Genomic DNA, 15,138 nt, shown 5'->3' with positions numbered 1-15,138 from the left:
TCTTTGTATGACTGATTTATTCTGCATAAGACCCTGACTAATACTCATAGTACACTGTAAAAACTCAACATCTTTCCAAGAATATTTGTCTTATTTCTTGTCCAAATGTCTCATTTCTAGTCAAAACTAATCTCTTTCCACTTAAAATAAGACTCATTACCTAAAAATTTTAGATGATTTTCACTTAAATTCACAATAAATAGAAAAATCTGCCAGTGAAAGTAAGTTTTTTGTGGTTGTAATAAGAAAGAAAAACTTGCTCCACTATCAGATTTTTTCTACTTATTCCAAGTGAAAATATGCTTGAAAGAAGTAAAAAGTGTCTAAAAACAAGCTGCTTTTAATATGATGTGTCTTATTTTAAGTAGAATGAGATTTGTTTTGACTAGAAATGACATTTTGACTAGAAATAAGACAAATATTCTTGCTAAGATACTTGAGTTTTTGCAGTGTAATGCTGCATTAGCATCAAAACAAAGAAGGCTAAATAAAAAATGATAATACATACGTAGTCTAAGAAAAAAAAAGGAAAAGTTAGGGGGAGGGGCCCACTTTAGTATTCTTTAAGGGGGCCCAGAATTCCTAGCAACGGCCCTGGTCCCGGGATCTAAAGTTTTTCGGACTTTGGAGGTTTCTTCTGAGTTTACCATCATCGAGCTACAACCACCCTGTTCGTCCAGCTGAGCAGAGGTTTGATTAGGTACAGGTGTGTTGACACATGGTGCACCAGGAGGCTGCTGCTGCTGATTGTTACAGGTTAATAAGCTCAGGTAGGCCCAACGGTCTCCACACACACACACACACACACACACACACACACACACACACACACACACACACACACACACACACACACACACACACACTCCCAGTGTAGGTGGAATGTTTTGAAAGAAGTTAGGGTGAAATTAAAATGTTATGAAAAGATAACGATAAAAACAAAACTTTGACCTGTAAATGAACTCCGACGAAAAGATGATGGAGGGAGGGAGGGGGGCACAATAGAAAGGGACACGGAGAGGCAGGAAATGAAGAAAAATAGAGACACTGAGGGAGGGGGACAAATACGGAGAGAGAGACTGGAGGGGGAAGAGAGAGAAAAAGAGAGGGAGTAGAGGGAGAGAGAGAGAATGAGAGAGGAATAGAGAGAGGAAGGGGGAGAGGAAGAGAGAGAGAGAGAGAGAGAGAGAGAGAGGGTAGAGAGCATCGGTGCCGCAGCGGGACCGACTGTCACACGGACCGTCAGCGGGGTCGTTACCGGAGAGACGCCGCTACTCGCCGCTCACCGACAGTCAGACACCGGGGGAGGGGGGCTCAGTTCGCCGCTGTCGCCTTCCTGTCATCACCTCCACTCGGTCTCGGTCAGGATCTACTGCCCTCACCATCATCACTCCTCTTCATCCCTCTTCACCCTCCTCCTCCTCCTCCTCCTCCTCCTCTTCATCACCCAGACCTCTCCTCCTCTTCCTCCTCTTCATCACCACCATGCCGGGCTGGCGGAGGAACCTCACTTTCTGTCTGCAGCGGATTCACGAGGAAGGTAGGAGAGCAACATCATTTAACAGTTCACTGCTGCGCGTGTGTGTGTGTGTGTGTGTGTGTGTGTGTGTGTGTGTGTGTGTGTGTGTGTGTGTGTGTGTGTGTGTGTGTGTGTGTGTGTGAGTTGCAGTTTGAGCGCAGACACTTTGTGTTTGTGTGTTTGTGTGTTTTCTGCTTTATATGTTTGGACTTTTCTGGATCACTACAACTGCGCGCGCTTCGTTTGCGCATGTGCTCACTGAGCTGATTGAGAAGCACCTGCAGCTTCTGTAATTGTGTGTGTGTGTGTGTGTGTGTGTGTGTGTGTGTGTGTGTGCGTGCAGGACACACGCATGTGTAGCCTATGTGTGTGTGTGTGTAGCTCATGAGTGTGCGTGGACACGCTTGGTCTGTTGGAGCCGCGCGCTGTGCGCACACGTGTCACCACGGGTTTGTTCCGCCGTTTCAGCAGAAGATTGCGCGAGGCTACTGATGCTGGCAGGTCAGGGTGGCGTGTGTGTGTGTGTGTGTGTGTGTGGGAGGGGGTGGGAGGGGGCGGGGGGGTAGAGAGAGAGAGGAGAGAGGCTGCGTGTCGGTCCTGCAGCATGAACACAGGAGGCGGCAGACACTGATGATGTTGGTCAGCTTCAGCTACAATGTGCACGTGCGTGCGTGATGGTGCGCATCTGTGAAGTGTGTGCAGATGCCTGTGTGTGTGTGTGTGTGTGTGTGTGTGTGTGTGTGTGTGTGTGTGTGTGTGTGTGTGTGAGAGAGAGAGAGAGAGATGTTGACAGAGGGTGAGGGACCTTTTCTACATTAACACATCCTAACATCCTAGATCCTGTGTGTGTCTGTAGGTTGAAGTCTGTGGAGGAGGAACGGGCCTCATGGGGAAATTAATATGATTTGTATTTTAGCCATGTATGTATTTAACTCAAAATTATGAAATATGTTTTTCATGTGGCTCTCTCCTGTCAGGACCAGACACGGATTTTATTGTGACAGATTTTTTATTTAGTGTTTCATGCATTAAAACTTGTCGTGCGTTTTTGGAAATCTGTGTCAGCAAAACAAACATTAGTTTGTGTTTGTTTAATAAAATGACATTTAGATGAAATGATACAAACATTGTTAATTAACCTGCTTGGTGTGCCTTCACTGTGTAAAAGCTCAAACTGAGATCATTAAAAGCTGTGATTTTCCCCCACACAGCTGATTTGAGTGAGAGTGGTGTGTGTGGGTGTGGGCTGGTGCTGTTCTTATAGCATTATACCAAACTGGGGACACTGAATCTGTCCCATAATGAAGAGGATCTACCTACGTTCACATCATGAAGTCGTACAACATCAACCTACACACACACACACACACCTTCATTACTCACCTGTTGAAGATTTAAACAGGTAGATCGATTAATCAGTCATTAATCACGGCCAGGACATTTCATAAACCATTGTTACTGGCTCCAAATATCACGCACAGCTACCTAGTGAACTGTGTGTGAGTGTGTACAGACTGTACCTTTACCTTCAGGTGTGTGAACCTACAGTCTGAGTGCAGCCAGAGACAGCTGTCAATAACGTCATCATAATAACGCCACAATGACGTTGTACATGGAAAAAATGTAGTTTCTTTTGTTAAATGAGTTTTGTTTGTTTGGTGCTTCAAAGCTGCATCATCTATGATCAATAACAAATCAAACTTCACTGGAGCAGTTTGAGGTTTAGGTTTAGTCCATTAGTAAACCTCTTCTATCCTCTGTGTGTGTGTGTTTGTGTGAGGCACAATAGATTCATGAGCCACAGCTTGTGAATATGGCACGCATGCTGTGTGTGCTCTGTGTGTGTGATAATGCAGGTTTGTGTGAGGTGCAGGGATGTGTGTGTTTTTATGAGCGACTGAGCGGAAAAAGTGTTTTGCTAAAGATGAGTGTGTGTGTGTGTGTGTGTGTGAGAGAGAGAGAGGGGTGACAGAGTAGGAATGATATTAGAGAGTGAGAAGTGGTACACACACACACACACACACACACAGAGGAGTGTTGTGACCCTGCTGTCCAGTAATAGCAGTCTGATAACTCTGTGGCTCTCTGAGGAAACTAATTGTAGCTCTTGAGTTTTGAAGGAGCTGCTCTCTGACTGACAGCAGCCGCTCCTCACCGAGGCAGCTGCTCTTGAGCAAAGCACCAGCAGCTGTCCAGGAAACACCACTCCAGGCTAAACAACCTGCAGTTCTCAACCATGCTGATTAATAAGAAACAAATAAGAGCTCAGAAACACAGTCGGCATGTTTACATGACTGTTGAAAAAAACAAATTATTGCCCAAATTTGCCAAGGTTTATTGGCAAAATCTGAATATACTACCGATCAATATATTGTGCATAATCGCTATTATCGCTAGCATCGTACGGCTTCCGATATCAACGTAATTCATGGATCGTGCTTTACTGTTGTCAGCCTTTTTTGGGGTTTGTTAATCTTTATCAATAAAGTAAATGAAGATCTGAAAAAACAGCGACTACTTGATCAGTAGAACAACATTTCTCTAGGATCTCCCAGACATCATTTTAACAGTTCATCGCATGTTTTTCCCCTGATACGATGAATCTGCTGCAGGTATCTGCTGCAGGAAAACCTCTCTCTCAGTTTGGTACAGGGGGCAGGAGAGGAGAAAATGGGCTTCAGTTTCTATTTCTCCTGAAGAACAGAGTTTACAGACGCTTTATTCTCTGGGCTTCCATTCTTTCTTATGCCGACCTTTTTCAACCTGTAGTTGATGGTCGGTGAGTCTGTACATTGTTAGTGTTCGTCTTTGTTTGGGTTTATGTATGCTGACCAGATATTGTGCTGGAGAATACTCTCTATCCAGTGAGCGATAGCATTCCAATTTATTGATGGATTTGATTTCAAAAGCAAGTTCTTCTGAGTATTTGCTTCATGTGTCGTAATGTTACATAATTATGTTATTATATCAAACCTACTCCTAAATAACGGCCAGTTGCAGTTATTTATTTCCAGTTATTTACTATGTGACGGAAAAGTCAAACGGAATAACATTATCACAACTTTGAGCTGCAGCTGATCCGTTGGTTTTCAAAGTAAAAGTCTGGTTATTTCAGATGTTGGTTTGTCTTCGTCTCGTAGTGGCTGATCTCAGGTGGTTTTACACATCCGTCCCATTTTCCTCAACATGACGTCTTAGTAACACCACTTATCAAACTCACACTTTAATTTTAATTACACACTTTGACTCAGAGATGAACTGATTAGATTTTAGTTTTCAAGGTCAAAGGTCACTGTGACCTCACAATATCCTTTCTTGGCGATGCCGTAATAATTCGTCATGAAACAGTTAACCTCAAATGTCTAAGAGGATAAAATGATAAGAAGTGATGACATTTTATATTTTAAAGGTCACAAGTCAACTTCACTGTCATAATGACGCCTCTGGTCGTTGTTCAACCCTGTGGCTGTGGACAGAGGCTGTGGCCGTGTTTCCTGTATAGCTCTGCTGCTGACTGGAGGAAACAACCACAAGGGGCTGATTCTGACGGACAAGTCGCTGTGATGGAGGTCAACGCCTCCTTAACCCCCGCACCACACACACACACACACACACACACACACTTCCGCCAAATCAAAATTACATAGATGGACATAAAACGCAGGTACAATTTGTAACAGAATAGAAAGTGTGTGTGTGTGTGTGACAGGGCATGTGCGCGGTGGGAGGGGAGAGAAATGTTGGAAGGAAATAACCACCACTGTAATGCATTTATAAGTAGCTTCACCACTGCGGTGTAACAGTGATTTGATCAGAACATCTCATTCCCCTGTTGAAGGACGGGACTGTGTGTTTGCAGCAGCACTCATTCATCACAGTGGCGATGGGGGAAATTTTAGGGTAGAAATAATAATGGCCTCCGTGATCTGCATGAGAGAGAGAAGGGTGAGGGGTGAAGAGAAGAGAAGAGAGAATTGAGAGGGAAAACCCTGAGAGGGATGGAGGGTAAGACAAGGGAGGAAGTGAAGGAGAGAGATAGAAGGCCTGTTGGAGTCCTTATCAGTGAGGGGGGGGGGGGGGGGGGGGTTGTCCCTTTAATCAGGAGAGTGGAAGATCAAATAATGAGCTGGTTAGTGAGAGAGAGAGAGTCATACACAGACACTGTGAAAACCTTCTGTGAACGAGGGTTAATGTGTTATATCACTCATGGCCGGGGGGGGGGGGGCACTGTCCAGAGGTGTCGATGTTGGTGTGAATACCGCATGACATTGAGAGAAGAACCCAACTGTACAACCACAAGAAGAGCCAAGAAGTTTGCTGCTTAGGTCATCAATGAATCTGGTTAGAGTCTGGTTATCACAAAGTAGGTTTCATAAACAAGGAACTGGAGCTTTCAGTGTTTGATGTTTGGTGAAACAGTAAAACAGTGAAACACATTAAAGGACAAAATATGAACAAGATAAAAAAACAAGCAGGTAGAACAATGCAATACAATATAATTATTAATTATAATGTAATAACAATCTTTATTTGTATAGCACGAGCATTGGTGTTACAAAGTGCTTCACAACAAACAGGAAAGAAAAAAGGGACAAAACTGAGCAGCTCAAAAATCGTAGAAATACCAGAAAACTGCAACAGTTAAAACAACAGTCTTTCAATAAAGTCTGTCTGAAAAAGTGATTTAAAGCTGATAGGGGCAGGTGAGACAGGCACACTAACTTTTAATGGTACAGATTGCTGCCCAGTGATCTCAGGCTGGTCTAGGAACAGCAGCTCAGAGATATAATCAGGCGCCATGAAGGTAAACCCTCAAATCAGTTCTAAAACTAACAAGCAACCATAAAGACATCAATCAAAGTTATATTGTTTTCTTTTTCTCCACTCTGACCATTTTTTTCTCTACAGAGCTCCCCCTACCAGGTGGCTTTACATGGAGCCAAATATTAGAATCGGTTTAGATGTCCTCTGAATGAAAATGCTCTATAACAGCTCAATCAGAAATTTCAAAATGTCATTGAAATGAAATTTCGGTTTCAGAGAGGTGGAATAAACCTTTTCTTAAACTGAAAGAAATTAAAATTGTGTCATGTAAACGTTGTGTTGTCAGATTGTGTTCTTTCTGCGCATGCTCCGTGCCGACGTAAATGCATAGTGATGTTTCTTCACTTGCAAATGCTTGAATGAAAGTGTCAAAACTAATGTTCTAATAAGACCATAGATCTTATTTCCATATGATCGGTTGTGGGATGTTTTGATTTCTGGGTTCTCAGCGGGTCTGAAAATTTATATCTGACCGAGAGTGGGCGGAGCCTAAGGCTGCAGGTGAGGACAAAATCAGTCTGACTTCATACCATGTGGCCGACTCCTCATTAACAAGTTGTGGTTGTGTGTATGATTCATTGAAGAGTTGCATTCCCATCCCTTATTTTCTCCTGATTAATCTATCAACTATTTTTTAGATTATTCGATTGGTCAAAAAAAGGACGGTGCTTTGCTCTCCAGCTGGTTCACCTGTAGCTCACCTGCAGCTGACCGAGCTGTCAGAGGAGCTCTGCTGTTCCTCGCTCTTTAGCCTGGTGTTTCAACATGTGAAGATCTAACCTTGTGTGATCAGCTGAGCCAGAGCTCAGTGGATGAGACAGCAGCTGTAGCAGCGTGTGTTTTATAACGGCAAGAAACCCCCCCCCCCCAAAAAAAACATTGTCGATCATACTTTCAATCGAGGATTGTGTTGCTGATCAGCACAAACCTAGTCACAGACATTCAACAGAGCATCATAATCTTATCAGTTAACGAGCGCCCACTTCTTTTTGTGAACTTTAACGTCTGTTGTGCTTGTTTGCGTAAATTGTGTAATCGACGTGATCGACAACAACTCGGCGGTACGTTGTACATGTTGACATACGTCACCGACGTAATCGATTAAGTCGATTAATCGGGACAGCCCTCCCCTGTGCGTCACTGTGCGTCACAGAACTCATATTCCAGTACGTGACGATCAATTATCCAACAACATATCAATGTGTGTAAATGCCACATTCAGCACGTTGTGTTGGAAAGGTCACAGGATTGATCCCCGATGCAACTGCTGTGTGTACATGTTGAAACGCACATGCACAATCATGGCATAAAAACAGCTGGATGAAACTAAAAGAAACATCGTTATTTCCATCATCATTTCCTCGTCGTTTTCCCCGTTGTGTGGTTTTAATGACATCATCACATTGTGCCCCCTTCTTCTGGTTTGGTATGAGGAGACAGAGAGAGAGGGAATGACATACAGCAAGGGGGCAACGGATTCTGATTGGAACTGGGGCCGGCTGCAGCAAGGACTGTAGCCTCGGCATATGGGACGTCTGCCCCATGGCGCTTTTATTTCTAATAATTGACAACCGCATTTCAATGAGCATCTATTGACATTCATCATCATGGATTTAGTTTCAAAGCCAGTAAATGGTGTTGGGTAAAAAAAAAGCATTGAGCTCTGAGAGTAGAGAGAATGAGAAGGGAAGGGTGAGCGTGAGTGTGAGTGTGAGAAGACAAAGAGAATGCTGAGGAAGCAAAGGAGGAGTGGTGAGTGCGCATGCGTCGGAGTACGTAGTAAGTTGGGTGTGTAGGCGCCTACAGAGCGAGTCAAAGACGTGTAACGTAGATAACGGCTGCCTGCAAGACAGTGTGGCGCCAATGAATCTGAACTTGGGATGAACCCAACACGTGCCATCATATTTCCATCGTGTGATATAGGTGTTATAGTAAGACACATCTCTGAAGACAGGAATTGGATCGACGTAAGACTGCACCATGATATCTGGACAAACCACAGGGGTTAAATTGTAGACATTTCATCGTCACTTCTCAAGATGGTGGGGCTTTTACAGTAGATAAAAACAAAGTCACAGAGACAAAGTTTAGTCTACAACAGGCTCAGGTTTATGTCTTGTGAACTCTACTGCATCAAAGGTCAGTCTATTCTGATCATCTTATGCAGCTATCCTGACACTTTGATGAACACTTATAACTTTTGAACACTTTTGATACCATCACTATTGATACTAATACATGTTGGAATAAAGATGATTGCAACCGGCCCTACTATGTTCGGTTTATACTATAATAGTGGCATAAAATGATCAGAAAAAGTAAATCGTTAATTGCAATTATTTGTATGGCAATTAATGGTCAACTAAAATTACACGATTGTGAGCAGCTACTATTAGGAGCTAACATCTGCAGCTAACATTGGCAGCTGATATTGGTGCAATCTTTTGTCCTGGTGGAAAGAGCACATTGTGGTGGACTGATGCAAATAATTATTTAGTCTTTTGTAGTTTGTTTTTAGCAGGGAAAAAATAAATGTGCGTCAATGTGAAAAAATCAGATCTGTATCAACGAGCGTGATGTACGTTCCTGTGTCCGGTGTTTGAACCCGACAGTGACTGACACTGTGAATCCTCAGCTGCCCTGGTGGACCAGCGTCACCGTGTTGAACTGTGGGCTTCAGGTTAGAGAACTAATGTAAGTGACGGGAAACGTGAAGTGTTGAATGTTCACACGGTGCAGTGCATTATGGATCCTAATCTCATTTGTAGCCAGTGAGTGTGTACATTGTAATCTGGTTAATATGTGTGTGTGTGTGTGTGTGTGTGTGTAGACCTGAAATAAGAAGCTGTGATGTCCTTATGAAAACAGCAGCGTGTGTGTGTGTGTGTGTGTGTGTGTGCGCGTAGCCGTAGGTTAGCAGTGGGCGAGAGCGTAACGCTGTTTCAGTCATAATAGGATCTGACGATGACTCATGCAGCAAAAACAACAACCGTTCCTCTCTGCCCTCCTCTTCCTCTCTTCCTCTTCTCCTCTCACTCTCTGTTTTCTTCTGTTTCCTCGTCTCCTTTCATTCCTTTCTTTTCTCTTTCTGTCTTCTCTCTGTTTGTCGTCTCTCCACCTCCTCATCTCTCCCCTCTTATCTCATCATGCGACGCTGCCTCTCTCGTCTTATCTCTTCGCCTCTAGTTTCTTCACTTTGCTTTGTCTCTTCTTCTCTTCTCTCTCGTGTTTCCTGTCTTCCTCCTGTCTCTTCGCTTCATCCCACGTTTTTTGCAGCTTTCTTCTCCTGTGGCAGATTATTTTACATCTTGGTACTTTGTTTCCTCCTCTCCGTTTGTATCACTTCTCTTTTAATCCTCCTCTGTTTGATTCTTCTGTTCTGGTCTTATCTCTGAGCTCTAACTCTCCTGCCCACTGCAGATAGCAGCCTCCTCATGTCTTTACAGTCATTCTTGGACTGAAGACCGACGTCGAGTCAGCAGATTCATCACATGTTGGTCCAGTGACAGAACAGAGACAGAGATTATTCAGCCGCTGCCACATTAACAGCTGTGGTTGGTTTTACAGGGCACAGCAGAGCTACAGCCTGAAACATATCATATCAGCGTCTTGTTGCTGCATCACGATGCTAACGCTAGTTTCTTACCTGTGGAAAGATGAATCTCTGTTGCTTATCTGAACACTTCCCACTTCATAGACGTGTCCAGTTACATCTGTGGAAAGCCGTGCATACACGTTTACTCTGTGACAATCAGTTCACTGACCACCAATGTCCCGTCTATAGCCCCAAATCATATAATAAGCCTTATTGGAAAAGTCCCATCATCCCTCTCCGGCGTCTTGACGGAAATGACCTTCAGCTGCTTCAGAAGGAGATTATCTTCATCTGTCGACCTCGCGATGTCTGTGTGCGTTCAGGTGAATTTGTTCACTTGAATAGATTCAATAATAGATTCATATTCTAATTGTTTTATTTAGTAAAATTATTCACATTTGCTGTGTTGTTTTGTGTTTTGTGATGTGTTGATATGAAAAATCACTGCACAATCACAGTTCCTATTTCAAACATTCCAATTTTAATGATTAGGAAATTGTATCTCGTTATCGTTAAGAACCGATGTTAAACCGACAGGTGAGAACAGGTGGTGACGCTGTGACCCTGAGCAGCTTCTGCTGCTTCCATTGATCAGACTTTCCTTTATCTTATCTCGGTGTCACTGCTGTGATACCACACATACGGGCACACACACACATACACATACACACACACACACACACACACACACACAGAGCCCGCCCCTCCCGTCCCCCCCCCACACACACACACACACTCCTCCAGCCTCTCAGTCAGTCTGTATCTCTCTGTCATTATCTGCTGACAGAGACCATCATTTGTCTAAAGCTGAGCTTCGTCCTCACTGCGTCCTACATTTAAATTGCTGCCGCTACCCCTCTACCCTCTCCCACCCCCACCCCCACCCCCCTGCTCCCCACTATTTAGAGCTCCCTCCTGGTCCAGGCTGCTGCAGTTGTCTCGCTGCAATTATCTGATAAAGCTCTGGTTCTGCTGCAGCATCTTAACACCCCCCCTGCTCTGTTGACCCCCCCCCAGCAGCTAATGTCATGGTGACTGAGCAGCAGCATGTGTGGGAATCCCCATGCTAAGTTGAACACGTAATTGATCAAAGTGTTGAACAGTGACACACAGAGTCTCATCACTGAGCTGAGTGTGGAGCAGTGGGGTGACCTGTGACCTGTGACCTCCGATCCCTCACTGACCCACAGACCCACAGTCTGAACTGAAGCTACACAACCAGTATGGAACTGCTGTGGCCCGTTAAAGGGACAACGAGGAGTTTTGGAAAAGCGAAGCGTTTTCACACTACATTTATGAGCCTCTGCGCGCACCGTACATTTCTTTGACCGGCGCAAGACGGACTCATGTTTTCATTTATCAAGAATTAAAGTCAGAGGTTCAAAGAGGTTCACATACCACCGTAGTTCTGACCATAAACGGTGATTCAGCTGCATTACTCTCATGACTCGCCACGAAACCGAAAGTAAGGAAACATTGGTCGGCTCGCCCAGCATCTCCACCACCTCTAATAATAACAAAATAACCATAGAGACAAAACCATATATTTATCGAAAATAGGCCCATTAACAAGTGTGGGTAGCGGAGATTCATCCACATTAACGTGAGACTTTTTTATAACCAAATAGAAACTCCTCGTTGTCCCTTTAAACCCTCTGTGTTGCCTCTGACATCCTCTCATTGTCCTGTAACACAACCCCAGAGTTGTGTTGACAGAGGAGTGAACATCATGAAAGATGACTTTTAAAACTAAAAGGCTGTTGTAAGGTTACGAACCTTAATTAAAAACCGGGCAAGCTTTGTAACATCAGTTGTGTCTCAAAACGCCACAAGTAATTCATTTTCAAGCGACCAAAGCTTCAACTGCCGTCAGCCGCGCTTCCAAAGCTTCACCAGATGAGAAGTTGAGTCTTGGTTTCACTTTATGGTAATTAGCTATGATGCGGTTCCGTGGCAACCAGTCAGAATAGAGGTGTCCTTCGGTTTTACATGAATTTACCTCGAAAACAACTCTGTGTGGTAACGTTGTGTTATTATCTCATAGCGTGGTGAATGTGCAGCTCACAACTTGTCCACCAGAGCGTTGTGGAGTTGTTGGATTGTGTATTTGATGAGTTTGATGAGGGAAACCAAGAAATCCCATAATGAGCCTCCGTAGCGTAGCTCTGAGCAGCTCGCGGCTCTGCTCCGCCGTTCTAAAAATAGCTTGCATCGAAAATTAAAGGTTACGAACCTACTGCTATGACTATAGGGATTATGGCAATGGGCCAATTTGTCAAAAAGTTGAACTATCCCTTTAACATACCCATCAATTAGCTGCATCACATCTTTCAGGACCTTGGGGCAGCAGGAGAGAGGCGCGGTTTATCCTGAGCACCCAAAGGAAACCCCACGCAGGCATAGGAAGAAGAACATTGGGGGAAGAACAGTTTCTACCCACTGCACCACCGTGCCACCCTCATGTCATTTACAATCTCATATCATCTTTTGGTGAAGCTTAAGAGATCGGTGGAGCATGGTCGAATTTTGACGTCAGTAACGTGAAGAGCAACCAAAGCGGCTAAAGATATTTTGCTATACTTTGGAAGCTTTTGGTGTGAACATACAGTTGAACTGGGACACCTGTCACTTGTTGCATGAAGAAGTGAAGATGTGACAGTATTTACTGCACCAGCCTCCTGCTGCTCCCTCTCTCTCTCCATTACACTTCAAACTTCTGCTGCAAGTTCCACCACATCAGCCAGAGCTCAGCAATATCACACAGGATAAGGGTGTGTGTGTGTGTGTGTGTGTGTGTGTGGTGGGGAGTAGGGAGCCGGGAGCCAAAGAGAGATGTGGAAAAGGAAATGAGCTCCAGATGAGAGAGAGAGTGTGTGTGTGTGTGTGTGTGTGTGTGTGTGTGTGTGTGTGTGTGTGTTGAGGGGGAGTGTGAGAGAGAGATAATTGGATGTTGAATCGTCGTTGTCGATCGATCTCACAGCGCAGAGTTACATCAGCTTCTCTGTGGACGAAGACACAAAACAACAGCATCAAAAACTGAAGGAAATGGAAAACTCGGGAGGAGCGGGGGGGGGGGGGGACTTACAGTCAGACCCTGTTTAAGTGACTTATTAAACAGGATCCGACTGAAATTAGATTTTTGGAGCTGATATCGATATTAAGGAGTTAAAAATGATGATAACTGATTAATCAGCCAGTATTCCTCATATAGGCTACACATTAACTTTTTTTTTTCAATGATTCCTCAAATGTTCAAACACATGTGACAAATAGTTTTTTTTACTGTTTAAAATCGCCTCAGTGCAGCACTGCAGTAAACTGGAAAGTACCAATAATATGTGGAGCAGCAAACCTATATAGTATAGGAGAATTACAACAAACTAAACAATACAAAGATTTTTTTCTCCCCAGTGGATCAGCCAATGCAAGGACAATAAAGATTGAAGGTATTCACATTGGTTCCTATCGGCCAATGCACTGACTGAAAAAGACTCGGATCAGACAAATCAGTTGGTCCCAGTCTTCCAGCTCTGAGCACCGAGGTCAAACCTGCATCAGTCTCTGATGGGACGTTTCACTCTGAGCTCTGGCACAGAGATCAGTCAATATTAACACAGTTTAACAATTAATTATCAGCACAGTCAACACAATTAATTCTGTTTATCAAATGCTGGGATTTCGTTTCTGTGAGGTTGGTTATTTTATGTTGAGTTCTGTCTCTTTGTGCACATGGATTTTGTGTGCACACAACGTTTATGTACCTGGACTCAGGTGTGAACAAGTCTCTCTCTCTCTTTCTTTGTTGGTACATGTTGCCTTCAGGTGTCGTGGTGTTTTCTCGAGCGTGCCCACTCCCCTCTGCTCCCTGCAGCTCCTCTTTGTCAGGTTGTCGTGTGTTGATGAATCACAGTCCTGAGGGAAACATGTTGAGGTTTCAGTTCCTGCAGCTTCTGGTCTCTGTCTGTGGCACTCATTGAAAACACTTCTCTTCATTTCCACTCACATTAATAGTTTCAGGAGCCACCGCTTAGAAATCACCTTGGGTTCTGTCTGAACGTGAGAACTCGGTTTTGCAGGTCGTGGTTCTGTAAACATTTACCCACTGTTTATCTAGATGCAGAGATGTTTAGAGCCGGTTTTCATCTCTTCAGAAAATGGTTCAAAGTTTCTGTAAACAAGATTTATAATATTAATATTAATACAGCAGCAAACCACTGTTCTCTATGTAAAGACAGAGTGCTGTTATGGCGTCCTGAGCAGCAAATAAAACCCTCTGTGTGTCATCGAGTGTCAGCGGAGTTTTGTGTTGGCATCTGGTCTGGTCGTGTGTACCCGTTAGTTCATGTCAATCCCTCCTGTTAAAGCAGAAGTAAGTGATATTTTTGTGTTACTATAAGTCTTAAATAGTTCTATCTTCCCACAGCAATCACTTCTATAGAGTGTTTGGTCTGAAACACGGGTCTGTCAGTCACTCTGCTCTGCTCTGAGCCCAGGAGAAAACTTTTCTCGTATCCTACAATTTTTATCCAATGAGGAGAGAGAACGGCATAAAGGGGCAGTCCTCTCTGTGTGTGCAGCCAAGGGATGCGCCTGAATGTGGCGACGTAGGGACGAGGACCAATAGATCCATGACGAGGGCGGGGGCTGCTAACTCCGTTCAAGGCAACTCGTAACTGGTGTTTTTCCGACCTGTGAAGTCGTACCAGTTGGATCTGGTACGAGTTCACGGGTCAGAAGTTACGAGTGGCCGTTATAGTGACTTTCACAGGTAAAACAGGTCGGAGAAACACGAGTGGGTTGCCTGGAACGCTACAAAGTCTTAAGTCGTGACTTGAAGCTGTAATTTACGGTTTCAAAAGCCTGCCTGGAACGCAGCATTAGCCAAAACCACCGGATCGCTTACTTCTGCTTTTAACTGTTGACCTGAGAGTTGATTTATTTCGGTTTCGGTTTATTTCGCACACCACACACACTACACAGAAGTAAGCGATCCAATCGTTTTGGCTAACTTCCTGTCAGCAGATGGAGTTAGCAGCCCCCGCCCTCGTCCCTACGTCACCACATTCAGGCGCATCCCTTGGCTGCACACACAGAGAGGACTGCCCCTTTATGCCGTTCTCTCTCCTCATTGGATAAAGGTTGTAGGATACAAGGAAAGTTTTCTCCTGGGCTCAGAGCAGAGCAGAGTGACTGACAGACC

General features: G+C 44.2%; 1 protein-coding gene across 2 annotated transcripts in view; it reads left to right on the top strand.

Annotated features, from left to right (window-relative positions):
* Nucleotides 1–1,366: 1,366 nt before the first annotated feature.
* Nucleotides 1,367–15,138, top strand: part of LOC146987478 (glutamate receptor-interacting protein 2-like) — a 187,957-nt gene continuing 174,185 nt past the window's right edge. The window contains exon 1 of one of the 2 annotated variants that reach the window (XM_085776702.1): nt 1,367–1,540. In XM_085776702.1, coding sequence (XP_085632828.1) covers nt 1,486–1,540 — 55 coding nt within the window. In that variant the 5' untranslated portion in view covers nt 1,367–1,485. The remainder of the gene's footprint in view (nt 1,541–15,138) is intronic. The other variant, XM_085776703.1, reaches the window with a different exon arrangement.

Source organism: Trachurus japonicus, chromosome 5 (genome assembly GCF_045865225.1).
Source record: "Trachurus japonicus isolate A0001 chromosome 5, Traja_1.0".
NCBI lineage: Eukaryota > Metazoa > Chordata > Actinopteri > Carangiformes > Carangidae > Trachurus > Trachurus japonicus.
Note: the sequence above shows the minus strand (reverse complement) of the source record. Positions and strands in the feature narration are given on the sequence as shown.